Below are 22,904 nucleotides of genomic sequence, written 5' to 3' on the forward strand. Positions count from 1 at the left end.
CTATGACGCGGCGAGCGCCGATTGGCTCGCCGCGTCCCTCTCTGACTGGCTGCCGCTCCGGGAGCCGCGATTGGCTCCCGGAGGGCGCCAACATTCGAATCCTCCAGCAGCCTCCTGTCCGGTGCAGGGAAAAGGGTAATCCCTGCACCGGACACCCGCCGCCACGCACCCAGCGCTGGGGACAGACAAGCTGCCCCAGCGCTGCCCCCAGCTAGGGACAGCAACACAGATGTGCCCACAGGGCACATCTTTACATTACTATTGAAACGTGCACCGGTTCTATGGCAGGTGCAGTTTCTCTGTCTTAACATGGCGTACTGTGTGAGCGGTTATTAGCTCCCAGGAACACCCACTTAAATCCACACCCCCTGCATCCAAACTTATACTGTGTCTTGCTGCGGTACTAATTGCACAGAGGTGCAAGCGTAACACAGAGTTGCAAGCGTAACACAGAGGTGCAAGCGTTACACAGAGGTGCAAGTGTTACACAGAGATGCATGCGTTACACAGAGTGCAAGCGTTACACAGAGGTGCGTGCGTTATACAAAGGTGCAAGCATTACACAGAGTGCAAGCGTTACACAAAGGTGCAAGCGTTACACAGAGGTACATGCGTTACACAGAGTGCATGCATTACACAGAGCGCATACGTTACACAGAGTGCATGCGTTACACAGGTGCATGCGTTACACAGGTGCATGCGTTACATGCACAGTAAGGCCCATTAAGAGAGATGCTACAATGCTGAGATTTGTAGTGCCATACAGGAAAAAGAAAATGCTGGTACACACTTTAAGCATTAAAAACACTGATAGTCAAAGCAATTTTGATAAACAATTATTAGAGTTTTACAATCGGCTTCCCCATTTTCTTTTTTTTGCATGGCACTACAAATCTCAGCATGGTAGCACCTCTAACTATTTTTATGTTTAGGAGTGCAATCCAAGCTCCCACTTTTCTCTGTATGTGTGTATATAGGGTCTGATTCATGCTTGTAAATAAAGCAAAAAGCAAGCAACTGGGTAAAAACTAGAGATGTGCAGCGGGCACTTTTCGTGTTTTGTGTTTTGGTTCTAGTTCTCCGCTTGTGTTTTGGTTTTGGGTTGGTTTTGCCAAAACCACCCTTTCGTGTTTTGGTTTTGGATCTGGATGATTTTTGGAAAAAAAACTAAAAACAGCTAAAATCACAGAATTTGGGGGTAATTTTGATCCTACGGTATTATTAACCTCAATAACATTCATTTCCACTTATTTCCAGTCTATTCTGAACACCTCACAATATTGGCCCTCATTCCGAGTTGATCGCTCGCAAGGCGATTTTAGCAGAGTTACACACGCTAAGCCGCCGCCTACTGGGAGTGAATCTTAGCTTCTTAAAATTGCGACCGATGTATTCGCAATATTGCGATTACAAACTACTTAGCAGTTTCAGAGTAGCTTCAGACTTACTCGGCATCTGCGATCAGTTCAGTGCTTGTCGTTCCTGGTTTGACGTCATAAACACACCCAGCGTTCGCCCAGACACTCCTCCGTTTCTCCGGCCACTCCTGCGTTTTTTCCGGAAACGGTAGCGTTTTTAACCACACGCCCCTGAAACGCCGTGTTTCCGCCCAGTAACACCCATTTCCTGTCAATCACATTACGATCGCCGGAGCGAAGAAAAAGCCGTGAGTAAAAATACTATCTTCATTGTTAAATTACTTGGCGCAGTCGCAGTGCGAATATTGCGCATGCGTACTAAGCGGAATTTTACCGCGATGCGATGAAATATACCGAGCGAACGACTCGGAATGAGGGCCATTGTTTTTAGGCCTTAAAGTTGCACCGAGGTAGCTGTATGACTAAGCTAAGCGACACAAGTGTGCGGCACAAATACCTAGCCCATCTAGGAGTGGCTCTGCAGTGTCAGACAGGATGGCAGATTTAAAAAATAGGCCCCAAACAGCACCAAAGAAGGAAAATAGGTGCAATGAGGTAGCTGTATGACTAAGCTAAACTATACAAGTGTGCAGCACAAACACCTGGCCCATCTAGGAGTAGCACTGCAGTTGCAGACAGGATGGCACTTAAAAAAACTAGGCCCCAAACAGCACATCATGCAAAGAAGAAAAAGAGGTGCTGTATGAGTAAGCTAAGCGACGCAAGTGTGTGGCACAAACATGGGACATGCTGGAATTTGCCCAGATGTAATACACGCACAATATTGGTGGCACAGGAGAGCGTACCCCTAAACCAAACACACATGGCAAAGCCTGTAATATTAATTTGGATTAATTTGGATAATAATAACCCTTTTATTTGGAGCTATTGTAATAATATGCAGCACAGAGGAGCGTACCCCTACACAACACAGGGCAAACCCTGTAAAAATTATTTGGATAATAATATAAGTAATGTATATAATCCTTTTATTTGGAGTAAATAATATACAGCACAGGACACCACCACTGGACTTATGGCAGCACAAGACACCACCACTGGACTGATGCAGCATAAGACAGCACCACTGGACTGGACTTATACGGCAGTACCCCTGGACATATACGTCAGGATCACTGGAGTTATACGGCAGGATCACTGGATTTATATGGCACGATCACTGGAATTATACAGCAGGATCACTGGAATTATACGGCAGGATCACTGGATTCATACGGCAGTACCGCTAGACATATACCAGTGGCAAACGCAGGACTTCTTGAGGGGGGTTTACAAATGCAATCTCACAATCTCCCACTCTGCAGAACATTGGAGCAAGTGCAGGAGTTTGGGGGAGCGGTAGAAGAACCTAGTAATGACTCTGAACATTGGTCTTTTTATACACTGAATAGAACACTGTATGGAATACAGTATTTATATGTAACACTATAGATGGTCTCTAGTATAGGCTGTATCAAACGCACTTAAAGAATATAAATAAGTGGTCAGAAAAAGGTTAAACATAACATAATAAATAAATACACAAACATAATAGAACCAGTACTGCACTTTCTAAGAACACATTCTTCCACCTTATGGTAATGCGCCTGTCTCTTCTTCCTGGTAGCTACTCTTTGGTCCAGTGCACTGATTGAGGACTCAGATCCACACACACAGCAAACTTGGTAGGAGAAGCTGCTACCACTGGGCATCTGGGCATGTGCAGCAGCTCTGCTGTCCCAAAAACTGCATGATGTGGCGGCAGTTCTAGTAATAGTATTATTTACCATTACTATTGTTGTCATAATTTGAGCCATTTGCCAAGAGGAAGGGGGTTTCCGTGCAACCGGAAACCCCCCCTGCGTTTGCCTATGTATACGGTAGTATCAATGGACATATACAGCAGGATCACTGGACATATACGGCAGTATCACTGGACTGGACTTATATGCCAGTACCACTGTAATTATACGGCAGAATCACTGGACTTATACGGCAGGATCACTGGATTTATACGCCAGGATCACTGGATTTATATGGCACGATCACTGGAATTATACGGCATGATCACTGGAATTATACAGCAGGATCACTGGATTTTTATGGCAGTACCGCTGGACATATATACGGTAGTATCAATGGACATATACAGCAGGATCACTGGACATATACAGCAGTATCACTGGACTGGACTTATACCCCAGTACCACTGTAATTATACGGCAGGATCACTGGACTTATACGGCAGGATCACTGGATTTATACGACAGGATCACTGGAGTTATACGGCAGGAACACTGGATTTATACGGCAGTACCGCTGGACATATACGGCAGTATCAATGGACATATTTGCCAGTATCACTGGACATATACGGCAGTATCACTGGACTGGACATATACGCCAGTACCACTGTAATTATTGGGCAGGATCACTGGACTTATACGGCAGGATCACTGGATTTATACGACGGGATCACTGGAGTTATACAGCAGGATCAATGGAATTATACGGCAGGATCACTGGATTTATACGGCAGTACCGCTAGACATATACGGCAGTATCAATGGACATATTTGGCAGTATCACTGGACATATACTGCAGTATCACTGGACTGGACTTATACGCCAGTACCACTGTAATTATACGGCAGGATCACTGGATTTATTTTATATGGCAGGATCACTGGACTTATACGGCAGGATCACTGGAATTATACGACAGTATCACTGGAATTATACAACAGAATCACTGGATTTGTATGGCAGTACCGCTGGACATATACGGCAGTACCGCTGGACATATACGACAGTATCAATGGACATATACGGCAAGATCACTGGACATATATGGCAGTACAACTGGACATATACGGCAGCACAGGGACACCACCACTGGACTGATGCAGCACAACACAGCATCACTGGACTGGATTTATACAGCAGCACTGGACATATGACAGCTGAGGACACCACCACTGTGACTGGACTAATGCAGCACAACACACCACCACTGTACTGATGCAGGACAGCACAGCACCACTGCAATGGACTGGACTTATACAGCAGCACTGGACATATGGCAGTAGAGGACACCACCACTGTGACTGGACTGATGCAGCACAATACACCACTGAACTGATGCAGCACAACACAGCACCACTGGACTGGACTTATACAGCAGCACTGGACATATGGCAGCAGAGGACACAACCACTGTGACTGGACAGATGCAGCACAAGACACGGACACTGAGTACACTGAGAACAGAGACACGTCCTCTCTCTACACTCTCCAATTCTGGAGTGAAAATGGCGGCGACGCACGGCTCCTTATATGGAATCTAGTGATGAGCGGGTTCGGTTCCTCGGGATCCGAACCCCCCCGAACTTCACCCATTTTTGCACGGTTCCAAGCAGACTCGGATCCTCCCGCCTTGCTCGGTTAACCTGAGTGCGCCCGAACTTCATTATCCCGCTGTCGGATTCTCGCAAGATTCATATTCTATATAAGGAGCCGCGCGTCACCGCCATTTTTCACTCGTGCATTGGAGATGATAGTGAGAGGACGTGGCTGGCGTTCTCTCAGTTTCTGTGTTCAGTGTGCTGCAAATATCTGTGCTCAGTGTGCTGCAAATATCTGTGCTTAGTGTGCTGCAAATATCTACGTTCTCTGCCTAAAAAACCCTCCATATCTGTGCTCAGTATGCTGCAAATATCTGTGCTCAGTGTGCTTTATTGTGGGGACTGGGGACCACCAGTATTATATAGTAGGAGGACAGTGCAGAGTTTTGCTGACCAGTGACCACCAGTATTATACGTTCTCTGCCTGAAAAACGCTCCATATCTGTGCTGCATTGTAGTATATACAGTAGTAGGAGGACAGTGCAGAATTTTGCTGACCAGTGACCACCAGAATTATATCAGTACGGTACAGTAGGCCACTGCTCTACCTACCTCTGTGTCGTCAAGTATACTATCCATCCATACCTGTGGTGCATTTAAGTTTTTGTGCACAGTATATATATAGTAGTAGGACAGTGCATAATTTTGCTGACCACCAGTATATAATATATAGCAGTACGGTACAGTAGGCCACTGCTCTACCTACCTCTGTGTCGTCAAGTATACTATCCATCCATACCTGTGGTGCATTTAAGTTTTTGTGCGCAGTATATATATATATAGTAGTAGGACAGTGTATAATTTTGCTGACCACCAGTATATAATATATAGCAGTACGGTACAGTAGGCCATTGCTATTGATATATTACTGGCATATAATTCCACACATTAAAAAATTAAGAACAAAAATGTGGAGGGTAAAATAGGGAAAGATCAAGATCCACTTCCACCTCGTGCTGAAGCTGCTGCCACTAGTCATGGCCGTGACGATGAAATGCCATCAACGTCGTCTGCCAAGGACGATGCCCAATGTCATAGTAGAGAGCATGTAAAGTCAAAAAAACAAAAGTTCAGTAAAATGACCCAAAAATCTAAATTAAAAGCGTCTGAGGAGAAGCGTAAACTTGCCAATATGCCATTTACGACACGGAGTGGCAAGGAATGGCTGAGGCCCTCTCCTATGTTCCTCATGACTAGTGGGTCAGCTTCACATGAGGATGGAAGCACTCATCCTCCCACTAGAAAAATGAAAAGACTTAAGCTGGCAAAAGCACAGCAAAGAACTGTGCGTTCTTCTAAATCACAAATCCCCAAGGAGAGTCCAATTGTGTCGGTTGCGATGCCTGACCTTCCCAACACTGGACAGGAAGAGGTGGCGCCTTCCACCATTTGCACGCCCCCTGCAAGTGCTGGAAGAAGCACCCGCAGTCCAGTTCCTGATAGTCAAATTGAAGATGTCACTGTTGAAGTACACCAGGATGAGGATATGGGTGTTGCTGGCGCTGGGGAGGAAATTGACAAGGAGGATTCTGATGGTGAGGTGGTTTGTTTAAGTCAGGCACCCAGGGAGACACCTGTTGTCCGTGGGACTAATATGGCCATTGACATGCCTGGTCAAATTACAAAAAAAATCACCTCTTCGGTGGGGAATTATTTCAACAGAAATGCGGACAACTGGTGTCAAGCCGTGTGTTGCCTTTGTCAAGCTGTAATAAGTAGGGGTAAGGACGTTAACCACCTAGGAACATCCTCCCTTATATGTCACCTGGAGCGCATTCATCAGAAGTCATTGACAAGTTCAAAAACTTTGGGTGACAGCGGAAGCAGTCCACTGCCAACTAAATCCCTTCCTCTTGTAACCAAGCTCCTGCAAACCACACCACCAACTCCCTCAGTGTCAATTTCCTCCTTAGACAGGAAAGCCAATAGTCCTGCAGGCCATGTCACTGGCAAGTCTGACGAGTCCTCTCCTGCCTGGGATTCCTCCGATGCATCCTTGAGTGTAACGCCTACTGCTGCTGGTGCTGCTGTTGTTGCTGCTGGGAGTCGATCGTCATCCCAGAGGGGAAGTCGGAAGACCACTTGTACTACTTCCAGTAAGCAATTGACTGTCCAACAGTCCTTTGCGAGGAAGATGAAATATCACAGCAGTCATCCTGCTGCAAAGCGGATAACTCAGACCTTGGCAGCTGTGGTGGTGTTAAACGTGTGTCCGGTATCCACCGTTAATTCCGAGAATTGATTGAGGTACTGTGTCCCCAGTACCAAATTCCATCTAGGTTCCATTTCTCTAGGCAGGTGATACCGAAAATGTACACAGACGTCAGAAAAAGAGTCACCAGTGTCCTAAAAAATGCAGTTGTACCCAATGTCCACTTAACCACGGACATGTGGACAAGTGGAGCAGGGCAGACTCAGGACTATATGACTGTGATAGCCCACTGGGTAGATGTATTGCCTCCCGCAGCAAGAACAGCAGCGGCGGCACCAGTAGCAGCATCTCGCAAACGCCAACTCGTTCCTAGGCAGGCTACGCTTTTTATCACCGCTTTCCATAGGAGGCACACAGCTGACAACCTCTTACGGAAACTGAGGAACATCATCGCAGAATGGCTTACCCCAATTGGACTCTCCTGGGGATTTGTGACATCGGACAACGCCACCAATATTGTGCGTGCATTACATGTGGGCAAATTCCAGCACGTCCCATGTTTTGCACATACATTGAATTTGGTGGTGCAGAATTATTTAAAAAACGACAGGGGCGTGCAAGAGATGCTGTCGGTGGCCCGAAGAATTGCGGGCCACTTTCGGCATTCAGCCACCGCGTGCCGAAGACTGGAGCACCAGCAAACACTCCTGAACCTGCCCTGCCATCATCTGAAGCAAGAGGTGGTAACGAGGTGGAATTCAACCCTCTATATGCTTCAGAGGATGGAGGAGCAGCAAAAGGCCATTCAAGCCTATACAGCTACCTACGATATAGGCAAAGGAGGGGGAATGCACCTGACTCAAGCGCAGTGGAGAATGAATTCAATGTTGTGCAAGGTTCTGCAACCCTTTGAACTTGCCACACATGAAGTCAGTTCAGACACTGCCAGCCTGAGTCAGGTCATTCCCCTCATCAGGCTTTTGTATTGCAAAGAGTGCAGCCTAGGGCTGGAAGGAGAAGAGGAGAGGCCTGCCAGCTGGTCACAGGTAAGTAAAATACTTACGCACTCTCTCACTCTCTCTCTCTCTCTCACACACACTCGCTCTCTCAGACTCTGCCTGCTTAATGTGTAAAAAAAGGGGGACTCTACCTGCCTATTGTGTAAAAAATGGGGACTCTGCCTGCTTAATGTGTAAAAAGGGGGACTCTGCTGCCGTAATTTGTAAAAGGGGGACTCTGCTGCCATGATGTGTAAAAAGGGGACTCTGCCTGCCTAATGTGTAAAAAGTGGACTCTGTTGCCGTAATGTGTAAAAAGGTGACTCTGCCTGCCGCAATGTGTAAAAAGGGGGACTCTGCCTGCCGTAATGTGTAAAAGGGAGCTCTACCTGTCTAATGTGTAAAAGGGGAATTCTATCTGCCTAATGTGTAAAAGGGGACTCTACCTGCTGTAATGTGTAAAAGGGAGCTTTGTCTGATGTAATGTGTAAAAGGGAGCTCTGCGGCCATGCCCCTTCCCCATGAAGCCACACCCCTATATTTTTGACGTGCGCCTACGGCGTGCATGGCTCTGTTTTGTATATGGGGGTTCGCGCCTATGCTGTTTCTTGCACACAGCGCTAAAATGTCTAGTTACGGCACTCACCCCAGCTGTGCTTGTGACCCCTGCAGTTCCTGGGGGTCTTTCTGGGGGTATCACATAACATGTGTAGAGAGAGTTAGCTTTCGGTGGTGTGAGTTCAAACTGAAATCCAAATTGCAGTGTAAAAATAAAGCTGTCTAATTCTGGGTACACTCTAGCCGATATAGTGGACGATGCGCCCGATTCCGACACATTGTTCACAATATCATCTAGTATGTATGCACTAAGTAGCTGATAATGCGCGCTCCCACACGTTGTCAGCAACATCGGCCATGCATGCAAGTCCAACGAGCGATATCACCAGCGATGGCTCCCACTTCCTCCTCCCTGCTATCATTCGTCCCTGGCAGCATCGGTAAGTATGGATGCCTGACCGTCGCTAATGAGATCACCAGATACACAAATCATCCAGTGTGGACCCGGCATAAGATTTGTGGGCTACATGTAAATGCAGCCAGTATTAACCCTGCACAGAAAAAAATAGAAATGTATTTGCTCCCCTTGCATGGTAACATGGTTTGTCCCATACACAAAGTTGCATGTTTTTTTTGCTTTGCTTACAAACCTGAATCAGGCCCATAAAGAACACTTGAAGAGACTCCTTCTGCTTGGTAGTAGCAGTGGCGGATCCAGGGGGGGGGCACTCGGGCCCGTGCCCCCCCTGTCATTTGTGGCCCCATCCGTGTCCCCCCGCTTGTGTCACTGAGACACGCTGCCGCTCAGTCCAGCGGCAGCGTGTCTCAGCTGTCAGGAGGAGAGCGCGGCTATCTGGCGGCGTGTTGCGGACTTCAAACCAGCCGCCGGTTCGTGAGCCAATCAGAGCTCGCGGACCGGCAGCCAATTAGGAGCCGCCGGTCCGCGAGCTCTGATTGGCTCACGAACTGGCGGCTAGTTTGAAGTCCTACACGCCGCCAGACATAGCCGCGCTCTCCTCCTGACACCCTCAGAGCCGGCAGAGAAGCAGCAGCAGCGGTAAGCAGCTGCAGAACTGCTGTGGGGGCATTCGTATAGTATACCTGCTGTGGGGGCATTTGTATACCTGGCACTGTGAGGGCAATTGTATACCTGGCACTGTGGGGGCAATTGTTTACCTGGCACTGTGAGGGCAATTGTTTACCTGGCACTGTGGGGGCATTTGTATACCTGACACTGTGGGGGCATTTTTGGATCTGGCACTGTAGGGGCATTTTTGGATCTGGCACTGTAGGGGCATTTTTGGATCTGGCACTGTAGGAGCATTTTTGGATCTGGTACTGTAGGGGCATTTTTGGATCTGGCACTGTGGGGGCATTTTTGGATCTGGCACTGTGGGGGCATTTGTGGATCTGGCACTGTGGGGGCATTTTTGGATCTGGCACTGTGGAGGCAATTGTGGATCTGGCACTGTGGGTGCAATTGTGGATTTGGCACTGCACTATTGGGGGCATATGTCTGTGTATCACGTCTCATTTTAATTGGCCACACTCACTAAATGACTGCTGGCATTACTACAGGCAACATTACTACTGGGGGCAATACAGGCATTGCATAAGGGGCACCACTACTATGGGGTCTATATAAGGGGCACTACCAGTACAGTGGACATTGCATAATGAGCGCTACAACTGTGGGCATTGTATAAGAAGCGCCACCTCACATGCACCGAAGCCGCACGCAAATGTACTTCCCCTTCCATGGTGCCCCCCCCCCCTTTCATTTTCTTCTGGATCCGCCCCTGGGTAGTAGCACCCCTCCCATCTATCCTTAGGTGATTTTTTTTGTCCACAGATTAGGGAGAACTATTATGGAGAAGTCCTGGATAAATGTATATAATGGACCTGATTCTGAATCGGATAAATCTCTTTATCTGATTCAGTCAAATGGTGCACAAAGACAAAGTTTTTGCAGCACAGAAACTAATGTACCCATTTTTGCATATATATATGTATATATATACACACAATATATATGTATATATACATATATATATATATATATATATATAACAGCCAGTCAGGCGGCACTCCAATACTAAACAGGAAAAAATATATGTAAACTGCCGGTGCCTTCCAAATAGAGAGAGATTAGGCGTCTCTCCCAAATATGCAACATCTATGGAGGCGGCACTCACGGCGAGTAAAGAAGGAAAGGAGTCAGGAGTACTGTCAACGTTTCAATGTAGATAATTACACATGATTTTAGTATGGGCTAGGCTTTTCAAATGCTTTTACTCTCGTTACAGGATTGTTATATTGTTATATGTATATTTCTTTATAGTTTGTGGTGTGGTAGCACTTGTTCACTTTGGTATTTGTGTTGCTTTGTTTAAGGTGTGCTTCGTCTTGGTTGCCATGACGCCGGACGCCAGCGCCTGTGGATGACGTCATTATACCGAGCGGGAAGTGACGGGCGGACGCGGCGGGCGGACGGCATCATGCACAATCAGAGGAGGCTATTTAGGTATGTATGTTTGTATGTTTAAATTGTCCTGACGAAAATGTAATTATCTACATTGAAACGTTGACAGTACTCCTGACTCCTTTCCTTCTTACTCGCCGTGAGTGCCGCCTCCATAGATGTTGTATATATATATATATATATATATATATATATACAATGGAGAATGAGGGCGGCACTCACGCAGACTGTTGCAGGTGTAGAAAAATCAGTTTTATTGATCCGACATGTTTCGGGGACTAGCCCCGTCCTCAGGGCCCTGAGGACGGGGCTAGTCCCCGAAACATGTCGGATCAATAAAACTGATTTTTCTACACCTGCAACAGTCTGCGTGAGTGCCGCCCTCATTCTCCATTGTATACACTGAGGTATTTATCTCTGGGAGGGCACCGCAGCACCTTAAACAGATTGCATGAGGAGTGCCGGGATTCTTTGTATGTATATATATATATATATATACTAGAGATGAGCGGGTTCGAATTTACTCGGTTCTCAAAACGGCATGTTATTGGCTCACAGACGTCACGTGTTTTGGATAGCCAATAAGAAAAGTCCGGATAAAACCGAACTGGCGTTAATTCTGGCGTTACATCCGAACCCGCTCATCTCTAATATATACACTATATATATATAGACACACACACACACACACACACACACACGCACGCACGCACGCACGCACGCACGCACACACACACATACCCTATTATGAACGGGAAAGGAGTTGTTCAGATGTCTTTTCCAAGAAACAGGGCATTACAGGACGGGAACTGGGCGGTGACAAAGGGAGTGCATGTACCCACCCTGACTTATGGGAATGTACTGGGTGTGCATGCTGGGAAGTGGAGCCTGTTTTTGATGGATCTCTTGCACCTAGTATGGGGCTGGTATAAGTGGCCATATTAGGACAATTGCGGCGTTTGGTGTATAATCAATGGGTAGCACGGGTTTCCGCTTGGTGGAATGCAAACCCCCACATAAGTCCTACAGATTCTAATGTCAGCATAAGGTATTAAATCTGGCTTCCATCACTGCACGCTACTACTGTACAGCAACTTTGTGCGCGACTCAATATTAGCACTAATGTGTTAGTATTGGTGGTCATTCCAAGTTGATCGCAGCCAGCAACTTTTTGCTGCTGCTGCTGTGATCAACTAGTACACGCCTATGGGGGAGTGTATTTTAGCTTAGCAGGGCTGTGATCGCTTGTGCAGCCCTGCTAAGCTAAAAAAAATTCAAGCAGAAGAAGACTAGGCCTGGACATACTTACCCTGTGCGACGATCTCTGCGATGCTGGAGCCGGCTTTGACGTCAGACATCCACCCTCCGTTCTGCTGGACATGCCTGCGTTTTCTTCTCCACTCCCCGAAAACGGTCTCCAACAGTCCGGATACACCCAGGTACACCTTCTTTCTGTCAATCTTCTTGCGGTCGGCTCTGCGACCGCTTTCTTTGTAGGACGCGACGTAACCCGGCGATCCCTGTCATGCGCATTCTGGACCCGTTTGCACCGCAGCGACAAACCGCTGCGTGCGAACAGGTCGGAATGACCCCCATTAGCATCTGATGGGGCTCACCTTGACGTGGTGGGTGGGCACACATTTTGGACAAACGTGCTAAGAACTTCATTTATATACCTCAAGCTATTTGTAGAGTTTATCATAATCTTTTGACTATCAGTATTCCTAGACACTCAGGGCTGTAACACACACTCCGGTTTTTCCCGGATGGCAAAAAGCCGGACAAACTTTGTCCGGCTTTTTGCCATCCGGGAGAAACCGGCAGTGTCTGTCACACGGGACGGCTTTGAGCCGTGTGTGATGCTGTGCGCATGCGCAGCATCAGACACGGCTTCAGAAAAAACCGTTGTGTGTGAAAGCTCCCCTTCACACACACGGTTCACTGGCTCCAAAGACGGCCCGGCGGCCGCCCGGCCGCCGGACCTTCCAGTGGTGAGACCCGGCTGCAACCCGGCAGCCGGGCCGGGGCCGTGCAGTGTGAAGGGACCCTAGCCCTCACACTGTTAACTACAATGCCGGCACGGGAAAAAGCTGTCCGGCTTTTTCCCGTCCGGCAAAAGCCGGGTAGTGTGTTTCAGCCCTCAGGGGGTAATTCCAAGTTGATCGCAGCAGGAAATTTTTTAGCAGTTGGGCAAAACCATGTGCAGTGCAGGGGGGGCAGATATAACATTTGCAGAGAGAGATAGATTTGGGTGTGGTGAGTTAAATCTGCAATCTAAATTGCAGTGTAAAGGGGGGTACTCACGGAGCGATATTCTAAGCAATCTGACTAGATTGCTTAGAATATCAGCATGATCGCTCCGTGTGTAGCCCCCTCGGCGATAGCGATGCGCGGCCCTGCACATCGCTATCGCTGCTGCTAGATTGGCCTGCATGCAGGTCAATCTAGCGGGTCGCTCACTTCACCCGCTGGATGAAATGAGCGCCCCCCCCCCCCCCCCGCTCAGCACACATCTCTCCTGCATCGGCTCGTGGGTACTGGGCTTAAAAGTAAAGCAGCCAGTATTTACCCTGCACAGAAACAAAATAACCCACCCAAACCTAACTCTCTCTGCAAATGTTATATCTGCCCCCCCTGCAGTGCACATGGTTTTGCCCAACTGCTAAAAAATTTCCTGCTGCGATCAACTTGGAATTACCCCCTTAGGGTGTGCACTTGAATTTTCTTTGTCCTGTATAAACGGCATTTTACAAGATTTATTAGTGAATAATTTTTAAAGCTGAAAATAAGTGGACTAAAAAATGACATATTAATATTTACTGAGTACATGATGAGCATTGTAGTGTCACTGGGTCTGCCTCTACCTTTACTGTTCTTATAGGCTTCTCATTCCTATGTGTAAAACAACTAAAGGGATAGAGACAGGACAGCTCTTGTCTGACTTGGTATCCAGATGATAGACAGTGTATAGGTAGACAGTCAATAGGTCGACACCATATGGTTGACATACATAAGGTCGACAGGTACAAAGGTTGACAGATGAAAGGTTGACGGTGTAAGTTAGAAAGGTTCAAAAAGTTGACATGTTAATGGTCGACACACAAATGGGTGACACATGTTTTTTGGCGTTTTTACATGTTTTCCCAACATTTACTTGATTTACTATTCAAATGGGCTACAATTAGGAATAGTAACCTGAGGCGAGCGCAGCGCAGCGAGACCTTGCCCAAAGGTTGGTGAACAAAGTGCGCCCATGAGGGTCTACGTTTTTATTGATGGTTGTCACATATTACCAAACATACAAAATTTAACACACAAAGTAAAAAAAAAACTTGTCTCGATCATTTGTGTGTCGACCATTGTCATATCAACCTTTTGACCCTGTCGACCTTTTGTACCTGTGGACCTAATGACACCATTTGGTGTATGCCTAAATACTGCAGATCTTCTATACCACACAATAGTAAACAATTCCAGCCTATACAGAGAATGAATTGATCAGATCGACAGGCATTTTATCTGCCACTGATTATATCCAGGACATACTGTACACTGTGAGATCTCTCACAGTGTATGTCACGTGATATCGGTGCCCAACGCTCAGCGAGGATACATTTCCCTGTTCCTTCCCATGTGAAGGAACAGGGAAAATGTCTGTTGGTCATCCGCGGTAGGGCACACACTGCCCGATGTGCCGACTTGAAAATATTGCATCAGAGGGACATGCTGGATGATCCAGCATGCCCGACCGATCGATATTTTTGGGTCGGTCAACCACATACACACTGCAATTATCTGGGCAATCCTCTGATATTGGGCAATCCGGACAGATAATTGTAGTGAGTATATCCAGCATAAGCAATGACTATACTTGTATGCACTCTAGTGGCTTTCTTGGTGTATTGAATAATCCTATTTAATAAAAGGCTAACGCTGCTCCTCACCTCTATGGGGGAATTCAAGTGTTTTGCGTGCCAGCAGCCACTAGATGGCATCTCGCGGAGCAATTCAATTGCTGTACGTTCGGATGCACACGTGCGCCGGCACTGACATTACTGTTATGTTGTCCATCATTTTGAAAGCCTGTAAAATATATATTTTTTATATTTTTATTTTGCAGCTGTCTTAGGAGCCTCTTTATGAATTTTACCCAATAACAAAGATTTTCAAAGATAACGAAAGACCAAAAAAAATAAAAAACATCACCCATGCAGCTTAGGAACATTTGGGTGTAAGTTTACTGAAGTGCAAGTTTTTAGAAGTGGAGCTGTTGCCCATAGCAACCAATCAGATTCTAGCTATTATCTTCTAGATGTAGATCTAGGTGCTAGATAAATGATAAGTAGACTATGACTGGTTGCTATGGGCAGCATCTCCACTTCTAAAACCCACACTTTAGTAAATAATATACCCCTTAGTATTCCTTGTGATATTAGCTGCTAGTGGTAAGGTGATACTTACCACTTCACCAGCCGGCCAGGGTCTCTTCTATACATTCGTGACCCCGTAATGGTCTGGTTACAAATGCGCGCTATGCTGGAAAAAATTTACAGATTACAGTATATACAAAATAAAAAAAATTAAATTAGTGGGGGAAAAAAAATTCAAAAGGAAAAACTTCTTTATTTCACTAATAAGAATTAGTTTTTTTTATTGTTGTCAGGTTCTGTCTAGTTTGTGTTCCCGGAGGGGACGCAAGTGGGTCAGTGGAGACAGGATGGAGAAAACGAGGAGGCCGGATAGGATTCCTGCGCATGTTCGCTAAGTTGTTTATTAAACAGTTTTAACAGATAGTATGGCAGCAGGAATACTTGATGGTAACAGAGGATATGCAATAATAAATAAGTAGTAAAGAAGTTGAAAGTCTTATGGCAAAGTCTGTATGGAATGTAACAATCGATCAGGGGATCGATGTATCGGTTTGGAAACCGATGGTTCCTGGATTATGGAACACAGCAGGGTTGATGGTGAGAATAGCAAGCCAGGTAACAGTTGCAGGAGACAAGTGTTGAAATCCTAAGTGCAGGTTGAATAACACTGGCAGCTTGCAGGCTGATGAACAGGTGTAGATAACGAGATGCACCTGGAGGAAAGTCTCTACTGCAGAGGGCTGGAGCACACTGTAGCTGGTAAAGGTATGAAGCTTGATCACAGTTACCCAGGTTGCTGGTGCTTGTAGTTCCACAGCAGTACAGGACCAGACTGGAATGTAGAGTAGATTCACAGAGGAACTGAAGAGGCTTAATCACAAGCACCCAGGTTGCTGGTGCTTGTGGTTCCACGGCAATGCAGGATCAGACTGGAAGGCAGAGTAGGAACCCAGAGGAACTGGAGAACGGAGCCAGTGACACAGGTCAGAGGAATGACACGAAGTCCAAGGCAAGGACTGACTCTACATGCTGCTCCTGATATAACCCCCGGTTTGCAGGTATTGGCTGGGAGTGAATGGGGAGGTGCGACCAAGCTCCAGATTGGCCGATGCGAAGGAGCTGATGGGAACTGTCATGGCGGCACCCATGCCGCGGCCCGGCGGGGACGCGGCGTGCATGCACGCCTGCTGACAACAGGAGTGTCCTTAGGCCCAGGATGACATTTGGCGACAAGGTGACCAGTGGCAGCGAGACATGGGAGCCCCAGACGGAGACCGCACCGGCGGACAGATGCAGCTGCAGTAAGTCGATTCATGACAGTATCCCCCACCCTTTACGAGTGGGCACCGAAAACCCACGTGGCTTGGAAGGATGAGTTCTGTGGAAAACATGGATCAACCTTGGAGCATGGACATCTGTAGCATTTACCCAACTCCTCTCCTCAGGACCATAGCCGGACCAGTCGATAAGGTATTGCAGATGACCGTACAGGCAACGAGAATCCAGAATCTTCTCTATTTCAAACTCAATGCCCCTTTGAGTTCGTACTTTGGGACCAATGGGAAGAGCTTTTTGGAAACGATTCAGGATCAAGGGTCTAAGGAGAGAGACATGAAAGGCATTAGGTATTCGCAAATAAGGAGGCAATCTGAGCTTGTACGCTACAGGACTGATGACTTTGTCAATGGAAAAAGGACCAATAAAGCGTGGTGCAAACTTCATTGATGGCACTCTGAGACGAAGGTTCCGGGTGGAAAGCCAAACCTTATCATTAGGTTTTAGGCTGGGAACTGCACGTCTTTTGCGGTCAGCAAAGAACTTGTAACGGCTTGAGGCCTTTTTAAGGGAAACATGAATTTTCCTCCAAGTAGACGAAAACTGATTTAGAACAGAAGTGGCTGCAGGAACATCGATGTTTGGTAGATCTTGGAAATCTGGAACACGAGGATGTTGCCCATATACAGCAAAGAACGGGGTGGTCTCCGTGGCAGTATGATAGCGAAAGTTGTGAGCAAATTCAGCCCAGGGAAGCAGGTCTACCCAGTCATCTTGGGAAGAGGAAATATAAAGTCTCAAGAAGGTCTCTAATTCTTGATTCACCCTTTCTGTCTGCCCATTCGTCTGAGGGTGGTAGGCTGACGAAAACTTAAGTTTAACTTGTAGGGCAGAACAGAGGGCTCTCCAAAACCTTGCTACGAACTGAACTCCACGGTCAGATATAATTTCAGTGGGCAGTCCATGTAAACGAAAGATCTCCCGTAGGAAGACTTGAGCAAGTTTTGGAGCCGAGGGAAGGCCCTGGAGTGGAACAAAGTGGGCCATTTTGGTAAACCTGTCGACAACTACCCAGATGGTGTTGAATCCTTGAGAGGAGGGTAGATCGGAGATGAAGTCCATGGACAGGTGAGACCAGGGACGGCTGGGTATTGATAACGGCTGTAACTGACCTGCCGGAGACTGACGGGGAGTCTTATGCTTGGCACATTTGGGGCAGGATGCCACGAAGTCCTTGATGTCGACCTTCATTTTAGGCCACCAGTAGGTTTCAGACAGGAACTTAAAAGTCTTTAGGACACCAGGATGTCCTGTGAACTTAGACTGATGAGCCCAAGACAACAACTTAGAACGAAGCTCAGGGGAAACAAAAATCTTGCCAGGAGGCGGAACAGGAGTAACTTGAGATGAGGCAAACACAACTGGATTCAAAATGGAATGAGGAAATGGATCGGGAATCTCCTCTTCGGATCCCATAGAACGGGACAGAGCATCAGCTTTGGTATTCTGAGAACCTGGACGGAAATGAAGCTTAAAGTTGAAACGAGAGAAGAACATTGCCCACCGGGCCTGGCGAGGATTAAGACACTGGGCTGCCTTTAAGTAGAGCAGGTTCTTGTGATCCGTGTAGATGTTAAATGGATACTTTGCCCCTTCCAGGAGATATCTCCACTCCTCAAGGGCCAGCTTGATCGCCAGTAATTCTTGGTCACCGATGGAGTAATTAGCTTCCGCAGGAAGGAACTTGTGAGAGAAGAACCCACAAGGATGAATCTTTCCATCCATCCCTACTTGGGAGAGAACAGCTCCAACTCCCACTGTAGAAGCATCTACCTCCAACTCGAACGGCTTGTTAATATCTGGTTGTGACAGAACAGGGGCGGACATGAAAACCTGCTTAATTCTCTGAAACGCAGCCAAGGCATCTTCTGACCAGTAGGAATGATCTGCCCCTTTTCGAGTTAAGCTGGTAATAGGAGCAATGAGAGTTGAGAATCCTCTGATGAACTTCCTATAATAATTAGCGAACCCCAAGAATCGCTGAATGGACTTGAGAGTACTCGGAGTGGACCAATTAGCAATAGCTTCTAATTTTGTCGGGTCCATCTGGAGATCTGATCCGGAAATTACATACCCCAGGAAGGGTATGGAAGGAACTTCGAAGGTACATTTAGACAACTTGCCGTAGAGACGGTTCTCACGAAGACGTCGGAGGACCTCACGAACTTGAAGGCGATGCGAGGAGAGATCTTGAGAGAAGATAAGGATATCCTCCAAATAGACTACAAGATATTTATACAAGACATCACGGAAAATTTCGTTAACAAAGTGCTAGAACACTGCTGGGGCATTACTCAACCCGAACGGCATAACAAGGTACTCGTAATGACCATCCCGAGTGTTAAAGGCAGTTTTCCATTCATCGCCACTTCGGATCCTGATGAGATTGTAGGCACCGCGGAGATCTAACTTAGTGAAATTGCGGGCTCCCTTGACTCTGTCAAATAATTCAGTGATGAGAGGTAATGGATAACTATTGTTGATGGTAATATCGTTGAGCCCCCGATAATCGATGCACGGACGTAATCCTCCATCTTTCTTTTTAACAAAGAAAAAACCAGCTCCGGCGGGCGAGGACGAAGGGCGGATGAACCCTTTCTGTAAATTCTCCCTGATGTACTCACTCATTGCCTCGGTTTCAAGTACAGATAACGGATAAGTACGCCCCTTAGGTGGCTTCTTGCCGGGGATGAGAACGATGGGACAATCCCACTCTCTATGGGGCGGCAGAACATTGGCGGCCTTTTCGCTGAAGACGTCAGAGAAATCTTGGTAGGCCACAGGGAGACTTGACTGAATTTTAACTTCTGAAGACCTTACAGGACGAACTTGGGCTAGACAGGACTGATGGCAATGAGATCCCCAAGAAGTCAGTTGTAACGTGGACCAGTCAATCTGCGGATTATGTAGCTGGAGCCAGGGCATACCCAAAACAATCTCCTGGGTTGCCTTAGGGATGACTAGGAACTCAATTAATTCAGAATGCAGGAACCCGACTCCCAGAACAACTGGCTTGGTTTGATGAGAGATGGAACCCTTGGAAATTCGGCTACCATCCACTGCAGTGATATAGGCTGGATATGTTAGTTCGCAGACAGGCAGACGGAACTTATCAACTGCAGCTTGAGTAATGAAGTTTCCAGCAGCTCCACAGTCCACTAACGCGGATACAGACTGAAGTCCAGCCCTAGTCTCTAAAGTCACAGGAAGGATAAGGTCTTGGTTTGAAGGAGCTTGTCTAGAAGATCCCAACTTGACTCCTCCTTTACAAGTCAGGATGTGGCGTTTCCCGAACGCGCTGTACAAGAATTAATTTGGTGACCTGTAGCCGCACAATAAAGACACAGTCTCTCTCGAAGTCTTCTCGACCGCTCCTCAGGGGTTAAGCGGGACCTATTAATTTGCATAGGCTCATCAGAAGATGGAGGCTGAAATTGTGTCGGAGGTACCATTCTCGGCTTGCGGAGCTCACTACGAGCACGCTCACTGTTGCGTTCGCGAATGCGAGAGTCCAACTTGATACACAAAGAAATTAAATCTGATAATTGCTCAGGAATGTCACGAGTGGCTAATTCATCTTTAATTCGATCAGAGAGTCCATGCCAGAAGGCTGCTACCAGCGCTTGGTTATTCCATTGAATCAATGCGGGCCAACTTCTGGAACTGGATGACGTATTGACCCATGCTACGGGTATCTTGACGGAGTTGGATAAGATCTGCAGAAGCTGATGTTGCGCGACCTGGTTCATCAAAGATGCGTCTGAAGGTTGACACAAATTCGGTATAGTTATTCATGAGAGGGTCAGCACGCTCCCACAGAGGAGACACCCAACTCAAGGCTGCTCCAGAGAGCAGTGATATAATGTAAGCAACCTTGGATCTTGGCGTGGGGAAATTGTGTGATAACAACTCAAACTGAATTTCACATTGATTAAGAAACCCGCGACATAACTTGGGACTGCCATCATATTTGCTGGGCACGGACAGGTGCAAGCGTGACACTGGAGTTGATGCAGCCGGTGAAGGAGAACCCGCTGAACTTGCAGGTGCAGGGGTGACTGGAACTGAAGGAACGAGAGCACTGGGCAAAGATTGTTGTAGTGTATCGAGACGGGAGGACATTCCTTGCAGGAATTGGAACATCTGCTGCTGCGCAGCCTCTTGACCATCCAAGCGGGAGACCAGATTTTGTAAGGCCCCTGACCCCACATTCTGACCACCATCCGAGTCCATGGGCCTTGGAATTACTGTCAGGTTCTGTCTAGTTTGTGTTCCCGGAGGGGACGCTAGTGGGTCAGTGGAGACAGGATGGAGAAAACGAGGAGGCCGGATAGGATTCCTGCGCATGTGCGCTAAGTTGTTTATTAAACAGTTTTAACAGATAGTATGGCAGCAGGAATACTTGATGGTAACAGAGGATATGCAATAATGAATAAGTAGTAAAGAAGTTGAAAGTCTTATGGCAAAGTCTGTATGGTATGTAACAATTTATCAGGGGATCGATGTATCGGTTTGGAAACCGATGGTTCCTGGATCAGGGAACACAGCAGGGATGATGGTGAGAATAGCAAGCCAGGTAACAGTTGCAGGAGACAAGTGTTGAAATCCTCAGTGCAGGTTGAATAACACTGGCAGCTTGCAGGCTGATGAACAGGTGCAGATAACGAGATGCACCTGGAGGAAAGTCTCTACTGCAGAGGGCTGGAGCACACTGTAGCTGGTAAAGGTATGAAGCTTGATCACAGTTACCCGGGTTGCTGGTGCTTGTAGTTCCACAGCAGTACAGGACCAGACTGGATTGTAGAGTAGATTCTGCAGTAAGTCGATTCCTAACAATTGTTCCCCACTATCAATGGTGATATTGTCCTTTTTAAATAGGCAATATCTCACTAGGAAAGCTATCGCTGGAGATGACATTACTTGGCTTCATGCCACCTCCGTTAGTAGCCTTACATAATTATCAATAAGTCCTACCTTGTTTAACAGAAATACAGCAATCCAAAAATTCTTCAACAGACTGCTAGTAGACCCGGGCCTGGTCGAGAACCACAATAAACAAATATGTGTTATAAACAATTATCCCTTACTTTAAAGATAAAGATGACAGAAAGGTTTTCTTATGGGCCCTACACACTGGCCGATATTTTGAAAGATATGAACGATCTCGTTCATAAATGAACGAGATCTCGTTCATATCTTTCAGTGTGGAGACTTAAGCGATGAACGATGCGCGTCCCCGCGCTCGTTCATCGCTGGTCTCCTGTCGGCTGTGCATGCAGGCCAATATGGACGATCTCGTCCATATTTGCCTGCACGTCTATGGAGCCGGGTGACGGGGGGAGTGAAGAAGCTTCACTCCCCCCGTCACTGCCCCCCCCGCCGCCGGGTCGCTCGTCGGCCGTATCGGCCGTCGGGCACCTCGGCCAGTGAGTAGGGCCCATTACACTTGTACTTTAAAAGCTCATCTTTATTATTATTATTATTTTTATTGAGTTACATCAACTATGCAGTGGCAACTAATGATTCAGAATTGCCCATGGAGCAGCAGCCCTCATGGGTGACAACTATGTTATGTAAACATCTAACCCAACAACCAAGATTTGCTCAGAACGAAAATATCTCATAGCATCAGTTCTTTCAGAGCATCAGCTTATTTGGAAGCAGTTCAGTTCTCCTGCCATATTTCTTCGTGTTTTTCTCCAATACATCATTGTAACAGAGCACTTTCAATATGGACAACAAGCAAACACCAGAGGACCTTGATCTTGCCCTGAGCCAGAAGCAAAAGAAAGGTACGTGGTCTGCAATGTGGGCTACCTGCAACAATGTACCTATTTATCCATAGTCATGCTATCAGTAAACGGGATGCTGTCAACTTACCTACAATCAAAATCCCGATGGTCAAAATACCGACAACCATTGACCGACAGTCAAAATTCCGACAAGGTCGAAATACCGACATTTAAAATTTAGACAAGGTAAAAATACCGTCATTTTCAAATGTGGACAAGTCAAAAAGTCAACATGAGTTTTTCATGATTTTTTCATTGAATCGACTTGTTCATACCTTACCATCCCAGTGGACCTGGAGGGGGAATATAATAGTGTGCCGAGCACTGTGAGACACTGTGCCCAAAGCATGGCGAGCACACGGGGTACACTTGTACAGTGTCCATATCGACCTATG

The 22,904-nt window shown here is 46.9% G+C and overlaps 1 protein-coding gene and 1 long non-coding RNA gene across 6 annotated transcripts in view; one reads left to right on the plus strand and one right to left on the minus strand.

Annotated features, from left to right (window-relative positions):
- PLEKHB2 (pleckstrin homology domain containing B2) overlaps positions 1-22,904 on the plus strand; it is a 153,248-nt gene that overhangs the window by 77,224 nt on the left and 53,120 nt on the right. The window contains exons 1-2 of one of the 5 annotated variants that reach the window (XM_063919555.1): positions 21,388-21,443; positions 22,437-22,509. The exons of 1 other annotated variant lie outside the window; for it this stretch is intronic. In XM_063919555.1, the coding sequence (XP_063775625.1) occupies positions 22,449-22,509 (61 nt within the window). In that variant the 5' untranslated portion in view covers positions 21,388-21,443; positions 22,437-22,448. Of the gene's footprint in view, positions 1-10,924; positions 11,055-21,387; positions 21,444-21,469; positions 21,535-22,436; positions 22,510-22,904 lie in introns of those variants that run through there. 3 more of the 5 variants (XM_063919554.1, XM_063919558.1, XM_063919556.1) reach the window with 3 other exon arrangements.
- LOC134911256 (uncharacterized) overlaps positions 1-22,904 on the minus strand; it is a 115,099-nt gene that overhangs the window by 40,266 nt on the left and 51,929 nt on the right. The gene's annotated exons all lie outside the window — the stretch shown is intronic.

This window comes from Pseudophryne corroboree, chromosome 4, assembly GCF_028390025.1.
Source record: "Pseudophryne corroboree isolate aPseCor3 chromosome 4, aPseCor3.hap2, whole genome shotgun sequence".
In the NCBI taxonomy this organism is placed as follows: Eukaryota; Metazoa; Chordata; class Amphibia; order Anura; family Myobatrachidae; genus Pseudophryne; species Pseudophryne corroboree.